The 10,204-nt window shown below is 44.5% G+C and overlaps 1 protein-coding gene across 2 annotated transcripts; it reads right to left on the bottom strand.

The window, feature by feature from the left end:
* Positions 1–2,524: 2,524 nt before the first annotated feature.
* Positions 2,525–9,910, bottom strand: cysltr1 (cysteinyl leukotriene receptor 1). Of its 2 annotated transcripts, none has more exons than XM_018737196.2 (3): positions 9,799–9,910; positions 7,752–7,814; positions 2,525–4,911 (listed from the first exon to the last, which is right to left on the bottom strand). In XM_018737196.2, exon 3 carries the CDS (start codon positions 4,891–4,893, stop codon positions 3,820–3,822), a length of 1,074 nt encoding a protein of 357 aa, XP_018592712.1. In that variant the 5' UTR covers positions 4,894–4,911; positions 7,752–7,814; positions 9,799–9,910; the 3' UTR covers positions 2,525–3,819. The 2 variants fall into 2 exon arrangements, with proteins under 2 accessions (XP_018592712.1, XP_018592713.1); XM_018737197.2 differs by lacking the exon at positions 9,799–9,910 and adding an exon at positions 9,701–9,749.
* Between the last annotated feature and the right edge of the window lie 294 nt (positions 9,911–10,204).

Below are 10,204 nucleotides of genomic sequence, written 5' to 3'. Positions count from 1 at the left end.
CAGTCCATCGCAGAGCACCCCAATCGGGATTCGAACCCCAGGTTCACCAGAGAGCAGGACCCAGCAAGGCCTGCTGTGCCACCACACCCTCCCCCAATCAGAATATCTCACCTTATATGATGTTTATTGGTTTAGCTGACACTTTTATCCAAAGCAGCTTACAACGTTAAGCTACCGACAATTATTTACCCACTTACGCAGCTGGGTAATTTTACTGATTGCATCCAAATCACTGCACTTTTAAAAATTATTTTCTGAGATGTACATCACTTTGCAGAAAAACATCTGCTAAATGAATAAATATGAATGTACTGGAGCAACTACAGGTAAGTATCTTGCTTAAGGGTACTTTAGCAGTAGGTTGGACTCAAACCCACAACCTTTAGAGCCAAAGGCAGTAACTCTACCCACACTGTTATCAGCTGTCCCTTGCTGAGCCCTCTTGGGTAATGAGCCCACAAGGCAGCTCCATATGGTCTTTTTGACCTGTTCCTGACGGAACCACGTGGCTCACCCTGGCTCAGTGTTCATTCCCAGCACCTCAATCCAGACAGGGTTTAGTTTTATGAAGGTCTTTCTATTTTATTTTGTTTGTCTGTCCCTTACCAGTTTGTCATAGGTCACCCCATCAATAGCACAAGACTCTAAACCCTGTGTCCAGTCTGCTATTATGTAGCTTTAGAGGTCCCAGGGGCACTTGAGACTCACTGCCAAGGCAAGGATGGCATCCATTTAGGTAATATTATGGTTCAATATGACCCTTATGAGGAGAAGCTGTTTTGAAAATGAATAGATTCATTACAGTAATACAGAACTGAACAAACTTATCACAACTGAGCAAAACTTTGTACAAATTGTACACCGATTAAAGGTGGGTCAAATGCTATGTCCAAACATTATAAAAAAGTGATATGCGCTGTGAAATATTATAAACTTTATATTTAACAAATTTTGTTATTACTTCCTTCCTCTATAATATAGTAATAAAAATCTATTGAAGCCACATATGAGAATATAATGCTGAGTATATCTCAATTTTAAATCTGAAGCTTTTGTATCTTCCTGCCCCTCACATTGTGGTGGTGGCGGCACATAAGGCAGTTTTGTGGTTCCTGGGTCCATGCTACCCACTTTCTGTTTTATTGATAATTTTAAGTTTACTGACTTATTGTAACTTGCAGTTATATCTGCTGCTATATTGATATGCAATGCTATTTATTCTGTATTCCGCAGAACTACACACACACACACACACACACACTTTCTGAACTGCTTGTCCCATACAGGGTCGCGGGGAACCGGAGCCTAGCCCAGCAACTCAGGGCATAAGGCTAGAGGGGGAGGGGACACACCCAGGACAGGACGCCAGTCCATCGCAAGGCACCCCAAGCAGGACTCAAACCCCAGACCCCCCCAGGGAGCAGGACCCGGTTCAACCCACTGCACCACTGCACCTCCCGTCTGCAGAACTTTTTTTCTTTGTATTTGTATGTTGTGTCACACTGTGGGAGTTTCAGAAACTGAATTGTGTAATGAAAAATTACGATAAAGTTGAATTGAACTGAATTGACTCCCTACAAGGGGTGCCTGGTAGCATCATGGTTGGAGCAGCTGCCTGTGGCTCCAGAGGTTGGTGGTTCCATCCCCTGCTTCTGGTTGTAGTGCCCTTGAGCAAGGTGCTTACTCTCCAGTTGTTCTAGTACCTCTGCCTGTCTGTGTGCCTGGGTAACTAGTTATGGCCCTGCGATGGACTGGTGTCCTGTCCAGGGTGTGCCTATCCCTTCAGTCTTGTGCCCAGTATCTCGGGGATAGGCTCTGGCTCACTGCAATCTTGCTTGGGACATGTAGTTATTGGAATTGATTAGTTCCCTATGGGGTGCGGTGGTGCAGTGGGTTGGACCACAGTCCTGCTCTCCAGTGGGTCTGGGGTTTGAGTCCTGCTTGGGGTGCCTTGCGACGGACTGGTGTCCTGTCCTGGGTGTGTCCCCTCCGGCCTTGTGCCCTGTGTTACCGGGTAGGCTCTGGTTCTCTGCGACCCCATATGGGACAAGTGGTTCTGAAAATGTGTGTGTGTGTAGTTCCCTATGAGATGCTTATGGCACTGGGCACTTCGGTGGTTGTGAGTTTTTCCTGAAAGACTTAAGCCTGGAGTTGCTTCAGTTGTCTGATGCCCATTTACAGCCTTGCAATACAGCTGTGGTTCAAAACCGCAGGTACCAGGTAGCTGATTGATGTCCTGGTTGTCACCTGCCAAGGGTGCTTTAACCAAGGAGCAAACACCTGCCCACATCCTGCTCAGAAGAGCCAAGTGTGTGTACACTCTTAACAGCAGGAAGTGTCAGGTAACACCATGCTCATGGCACACCGATTGCACCCATCTGCTGGTGTACTCCTTCACATATCCATCATCACACGCAACTACGTCTCCTTAAAATCGTATAACTTTGTCTATCCACATCTCTCAAGTGAGTGTCTTTGGTGTGAACAATAATACATTCTCAAAATATCCTTTTGTGGTTAGACTTTAATGTTGGTAACCAGTGTATGACATTCCATCCTACCCATAATCATTAGTATCACATTACATTAGAAGGTGTTGATTCGGACAACACACATGCTATGAACTGTATTCATTTCATAGCTTTGCTAAAGACCTTTGAGTTGCCACATATTTTTTACAGTAAATTCTCAAACGAAATACAAATGCAGCAAAAAAGGAAAACCTTTATTAAAAATGAAACATAAGAAAACACACACTTTCTGTTGTGATCTGAAACCTTAAATATTGACTTAACGATTCATTAGTCACTGTAATAGTATTTACAGAGTTAATGCACTGGAGCAACTTGAAATGCAAGCGTATTCATGGATACTTTAAATACAGGAATTGATTATCTGTTACACTTCTCCACTATACCATTATATTTGACAGCAGCACACAAACATTGTACAAGATATGCCACTGTGTACACTGCATAACACAGAAAGGCTCAATTCATTTACACAGGTGGGTGCTAATGTTCACATGCTTACATTTTATTTGGCAGCCGAATAGAAAACACACTGTCCGTGCTGTAATGGAATACAAATATTTATTTAACACTTAGAAATTATATCCCTCAAGTGTAGGACACAAGTTGTCCATAAAATATGAAAAATTCCCACCACAGCACAAATGTACCATAAAGCAATCCAAGCACACTGCTACCTGGGATACCTGAACTGTACCTGCTCCCTAAAACTCTCATTATGAGTATCAACCAAATGTTCTGTCTTGGAAATACAGTTAGAGCTACATCTGTTGTTCCTCCAACAACTCTGAATTCCGTTCATTTGAGGTTTTTTTATGTACAGCCCTTCTCAGCAGTGATGCAATTACATTTATTCACTCAGCACTTGCTTTTGTCAGAAGCTGCTTACTATTTAAGTGCACACAGGGTAAAATGGAGTTAAAGAGGAGCCGATCAAACGCACAAGCAAGCACTGGACATATAATTATACGGCCTTGTCAAGTTTTATATGTGTTAAATATTACAGATTTGATATGTTGACGTGATGAAGTGCATTGTACTCTTTGTTACTTAAACACACAGTGCCTTTTGAACTGAGAACCTGAACCGTTTACTTTGTCTGGTATCGTTTTTACCTCTTCTGTTTCCTTTCTTTTCGTCTGTCTTAAAACCTGTCTCTCCATGTCACTGACATGTCTAGCTCAATTTTCTGAGAACCTGAAGCACCTTTTGTTATATTCTTAGAAAAACAAAGCAACCTGGCCAATTCCTCCTGGCAGAAAACATAGAACTCAGGTCTCCTTGCAGATCACTCCTGAGCCTGGCTCCTGGTTGGACCATTGCAGTCCTGCAGCTTATCCTCCTCTTCCTCAAAACCGTCAGCCCCGCAGCCCATCCTTTGGCGTCGCTGCGAGATGCTGCCAACCGAGGTCTTGCGGAAGGTGGAAAAGCGACGGCGGAAATTCTCTCCAGAAAAGAAGTAGAGCATGGGGTCGAAGCAGGAGTTGGCAGCAGCCAAGCAGAGTGTGACCACCACAGACTTCTGCATGAAGATCTCCACCTCACAGTTCTTCTCCTTGCGGTTCATGATCTGCAGATGCACGGTGCGCTGGATGTGGTAGGGCATGAAACTGACCAGAAAGGCAAGCATGACAATGATGATCATGCGGATGGCCTTGGTGCGTGTCTGCTTCTGCTTCTTCATGCTGCTGGAACCTGTCATTAGGGTGTGAATGATCCCCGCGTAGCAAACCAGGATGACCAAGAAGGGGATGATGAATCCCACTACCAAGGAGAAGTAGTTGAGCATTACAAGCTTCTTCAAACTCCCCTCCCGCTCAGGTGGCTCAAAACACTTTGTCTTGTTGGTGAGTGGGTCAATGTGGGTGCCGGACATGAGGAAGGGTGAGCTGGTGGCACAGATGAAGATCCAAACAGCCACGCATACAAAGCGGGCTTTGCGCTCATTGACCAGCTTGAGGTTCTGCACTGGGAAGACGATGGCCAGGAATCGGGTGCAACTCATGGCCATCATGAAGAAGACGCTGCAGTAGAGGTTGACGTAGAGCGCGTAGGAGCTGATGCGGCACAGGAAGTCTCCAAGGTTCCACTGACCTTTGTTGACGTAGTAGAGAACTCTCAGGGGCAGCGTGCTGACACACAGCAGGTCCGACACAGCCAGATTCAGCATGTAGATGTGGAAGGCAGATCGCTGGTTGGGGGTCCGCATTAGTACGAACAGGGCAAAACCATTGCCCACGAGGCCAAACACAGTAATAATGGAGTAAACCGTTGAGTAAACTTTGTTTCGAAAGTCATCAATTGAATCACACCCCAATGGGGTGATGTTTCCATGGCGGAAAGTGCTGTTTGTAGGGTCCATGACTATAAATGGGCTGTCCTGTAAGACAAAATGGGGGAAATCTTAGTTTGGACTGGAACCATTACATTCACACTAATGAATCGTTTCTACCAATGCATGATTGTCAAAGAATCCTGACTCAAATGGAATCATACTTTTCAAAAAACAGTGCTTTGCTGGTTGCTTAAGTGCTCATCATTGAAGGCTCTGCAAACACTATCTTTTCTTATCTCTCTACAACAGATGAAGAGACTATGCTGACATACATCCTCTTTACAGTCAATAATAAAAAAGCTCAACATGGATCTGTCATGGGGGGCGTGATGGCATGGTGGGTTCAGCTGGTGCCCACTGTGTGGCAGGTTTGAGAATCAAGCCCTGTTTGGGGTGCCCTATGATGGACTGGCGTCCCATCCTGGGTGTGGCCCCCTTGCCCCGTGTTGCCGGGTAAGGCTCTGGTTCACCTTGGGACAAGCGGTTATTGACAATGGACGGATGATCTCTCATTCAAAAGCAGCTCTAAATAGGATTCAGTTGAATCTCTAATTAATTTAGTGCGATTTGGAAACCTGATCAGCTGCAGTTATGAGTCACTCGGCCGTGACATTAGGAATATGCAAACCTAGATGGCCAGGCATGAACTGTATGGTATACAATATGTTCAGCATTACAGAACAGACCGAGGTAAATATTCAGAGAAGTCTGTTAATAGTACAAAGCATAAACAGCTCTTCTCTTAAACAAACCATTATGTACTAGAAGCATTAAGTACTCCAACTTGAAACTCTTGTGCTGTTCCCACTCTCAGTTCCAATGTTTATCTTTTGACATCCAAAAAGCTCCCTGAAGTGGCAGGAAATCCCTGTGTCCAGTGTGAAAATGAGGAACACAGATGCCGCATTTTACAAGATGTTACCTTTTTCGTGCATCAGGTTAGAAAATCTTGATAACACATGTGCTGAAGAGAATTAAAAGAGAACCGTGGGGGTGGGTGGGAACAGATGAACTTGGTGGCTGTAGTGTGTTATCAGTTATAGGAAAGAACTTGCACAAAAAGTGCATTTGAAAATGATGAAACTCAGTCTTGTTCTCCTTAATCCAATTAGGATTAAAGCATTGTTGGGCGTCAGGGGGTGCGGTGGCGCAGTGGGTTGGACCGCAGTCCTGCTCTCCGGTGGGTCTGGGGTTCGAGTCCCGCTTGGGGTGCCTTGTGACGGACTGGTGTCTTGTCCTGGGTGTGTCCCCTTACGCCCTGTGCTGCCGGGTAGTCTCCGTGACCCCGTATGGGACAAGCAGTTCTGAAAGTGTGTGTGTGTGTGTGTGTGTGTGTGTGTGTGTGTGTGTGTGTGTGTGCATTGTATTGTTGGGCAAAGTCACAAGAGGCACCTAATACACAAAAACCCACACACAAGCATTGCTGTAGGTCTGCACTAGATGAAGTTGATAAGTTAGGAAATGGCATAGACCTCTGCATGAACTGTAATTTATATCTTAATTCTAGTACTTTTTCCTAATCAGTCTTTTGTGTAATTTCCTGTATAAAGACTTCCTGCCATAAATCTCTGATCACTGAATCTCTCTGTCTGCAGCTGCCAAAACAGCAACAGAAAGAAAAGCTGAATGCAGTATCGCTCCACAAATATCAACGCTACAGCGATGCGCAGATAGATAGATACAACGGGTGGTGGGAAAGTAAAAAAATGCAGTAACCACACCACAGGTTTCTACATTAACAGCAATTACATAAACAAATGGTACAATGGTCAAGAATGCCATAAAAATGTTACGATTACACACACACACATTTTCAGAACCGCTTGTCCCTTACGGGGTAACGGAGCCTACCCGGCAACACAGGGCGTAAGGCCAGAAGGGGAGGGGACACACCCAGGACGGGACGCCAGTCCGCCGCAAGGCACCCCAAGCAGGACTCGAACCCCAGACCCACCGGAGAGCAGGACCGTGGTCCAACCCACTGTGCCACCGCGCCCCCTATCACAATTACCTCTTTCCCCATTAAAGTTATAACTGAATAAAGCACAGGTCTCCCTTGGGGATTACAGTTCAAACAAACTATGTAAAATGAAAATGTCGCACAAGTTTAGCACAAATTTGTTTTATGAATCTGAATAGTTTATTATGAAAAGTATGAGCATCAAAGGTCTGGTTTGCAATATGATGATTTTTTCCAGCGGAAAAAAAAAAAAAACTGCTCTTCATGGCTATACACAAGGAGTTCAAATTTATATTTAGCAGATGCTTTTCTCCAAAGCAGCTTTCAATGAACTCCATGTAGTGTTATCAGCCCACACACTTTATTCACCGCGGTGACTTACACTGCTAGATACACTATTTACACTGGGTCACTCATCCATACATCAGTGGAACACACTCTCTCTGTCACTCACATGCTATGGGTGAACATGAACAGCATGTTTTTAGACTGTGGAATGAAACCCATGCAGGCGCGGGGAGAAAATGCAAACTTAACACATACTGAGTGAGGATTAAACCCACATCCTCTTGCACCACCCTGGCACTGTGAGACAGCAGCACTACTCGCTGTGCCACCTGTTATGGTTATTACAGTGGTGACTGCAGTGTAAGGTGAGTATTTATTCCAGAGGCAAGGCAGGTAAACTCTTTCTGAAACTTCTGTAAATGTTTCGTATTTCAGGTCCAAATCTAGTGTAGACTTCTTTCTCCAAAGAAAGAAAAAATAATGATTAACTATTATTTAGCCGACACATTTTATCCAAGGTGACTTACACTGTTAGAATAGAATAGAATAGAATGCTTATGTGGGTATTATGATGAGAAACATCATTTGCAACTCATCCAGCAACTGGATTACCAACGGAAAGGAGGCGGGTTCTTACCTCTGACACCTCTGATCAATGACACACTTGATGCGTCTGTGTCCAGCTGTTACTGCTCCTTGACTGTAAAAAAGGAAGCATTTACATGTCACCACTTTATAGTTAGTGTTGTACAGATCACATGACCCCTTCTGAATGATGAGATGTGCATTAACTGAAGGCTGAACTATAGTCCAAAGACATGCTGTTCAGGTCCCCCCACAGTGTGTGAGTGACACAGAGTGTGTGTTCCACTGATGTATGGATGAGTGACCCATTGTAAGTAGTGTATCTGTCAGTGTAAGGCACCTTGGTGAATAAGGTGTGTGGGCTGATAACACTACATAGAGTTCATTAGAAGTCGCTTTGGAGAAGTGTCTGCTAAATAAACAAATGTAAACACCTCTGGCCCCACACCACCTAGCCTTTTTTAATAAAATGCCTTCGCTAATTCCCAGATGAAATACACACACACATCTTCAGAGCCGCTTGTCCCATATGGGGCCACGGGGAACCGGAGCCTACCCGGCAACACAGGGCGTAAGGCCGGAGGGGGAGGGGACACACCCAGGACGGGACGCCAGTCTGTCGCAAGGTACCCCAAGCGGGACTCGAACCCCAGACCCACCGGACAGCAGGACTGTGGTCCAACCCACTGCGCCACCGCACCCCCCCCAGATGAAATATTTTCTCTCAAAGATTTGCCACACCTTGCATTTCTTGGGTATTAGGGGGTAACACAAAGTGAGAAAGGGACAAAACTGGGTTATTACTAAGTGCGTCCTCGCCGCACGTATGCAGAGACACAGATCTGTCAGTCAAATCATGAGAAAATATCAGCATGAATATAACTGAGCTCTGTGCAATGGGTTACAGCAGAGACGCTCAATGATGAGAAACTGCTCTCATTGTTGAAATAAGTTAGTAATTAAGAGACGCTTCCTCATATTTTCCAGCATATTTTCCAGATGGATTGTTTGATAGACGACTTTATTCGAGGTCAGCAAGTGCCCACATATTTTTTTATTAACTTCCCTTAAAGAAACAGTCTTTTTTTTTTTGCAACATTTATTTTACCCTATTTCCACACGTGTACATTCCAGATAGATCATGGCAAACGGTCTTGCGTAATTCCTGCCTTCTGTCTGAGCTGCTGTCTCTTATAGTCAATACTGATGTTTACTGTGACGAATAAGGCTCGGCTCTCCACACTCACAATTCATTTCCATAAATAGAGATTAATACTGCGAACTTGAGCCGCTCACGACTCACATCGGTATTTAAGCACAGTCAGTATCTGCAATTTTGAGCTTCTTATTTGAGTCACAAAGAACTTTCAGACCCGCCTCGCTCGCTGCCCAAATAAACACTCATCTCCGTGCTGCAGAGGCACCGCTACAATAATTTTAAAATGTAAATGATAATCATCACATTTGGCTGACATCCATCACCTTTCTCTGATCAATTTGATAAAAGCAGTAATTTTTTTTTTTTAATTGTTACAACATACTAGCTGTTACTCCTGCATGATTTCATATGTCAACGTTTGTGTGCCTTATTAAAAAAAATTGTAGGAAGGTCATCGAGGATTCATCTATCCTGCGTTTTATGCACCACCTCGAGCGATGAACATCATCGGCGCAAAGTAAACTAAGTTTACTAAGAATCACATGTAGCCATGTCTCTTTCTCCTACAAACTGTATTTTCTCTGAGATAATATCTCAGATATACGTCGCTTTTAAGTTTAGAGAAGCGTCTGCTAATGAATAAATCATGTAAATGTAATTTCTTCGCGGATTATAAGATGTAACGAGTAATGGAAATGTCAATCAGTGTTCTCCGCGCAAACGCAACGTCACTTCAAACGACCCAAAATAAAGTGTTAATAACTGCAAACCGGACAGACGCTTCTTGGAATCGGAGCTGGCGAAAAAGTTTTGAAACTTAGTTTGCAACAGCTGATACAGACATGCATGATGATGATGTTCGCGCGCGCTCGCTCCCAAGAGCCGTAGATATTTCTCGGCAGAAACGGTCAGTTGCAGAAGGGCGAGTTTGGGAACGTACCTGCGGTGCGTTTGAAGTCACAGCAGCTGAGGTGTGACAGGGGCGCGCGCGGTGTGCGTGAGCGTGAAAGGGTTAGAGGAGCGCGCGACGCGGACTCCTTCTCGGACCGCTCGTCATCCTTCTCTTCGCAAAGCCTTGAATAGGCGGTTTAAGAAACGCCCACAGCCCCGGCGGAGAGACTCTGTGTGTGTGTGTGTGTGTTTTCTGCCATAGATTTAATCTGTAGCTTCTCTCTGTGTGAAGCGCGAGAAGTTGAGCAGACGAGCTGCACCACGTTACCATGATTACTTGTACTTCACAAAGCTCTCTCTACTTATTTTTCTACCTTTTTAACGCACGAAATAATAAGTTTAATAAGTGTGAAAATACGGAACAGCTCAAGTCGTGTATTCTGGACAGTAACTGC

The sequence above is a fragment of the Scleropages formosus genome, chromosome 13 (genome assembly GCF_900964775.1).
Source record: "Scleropages formosus chromosome 13, fSclFor1.1, whole genome shotgun sequence".
Lineage (NCBI taxonomy): Eukaryota > Metazoa > Chordata > Actinopteri > Osteoglossiformes > Osteoglossidae > Scleropages > Scleropages formosus.
This window is presented reverse-complemented; position numbering and strand designations above follow the sequence as displayed.

Bases quoted from the DNA above. Each gene is read 5' to 3' on its own strand.
- cysltr1 (XM_018737196.2), bottom strand. From the start codon at position 4,893: ATGGACCCTACAAACAGCACTTTCCGCCATGGAAACATCACCCCATTG.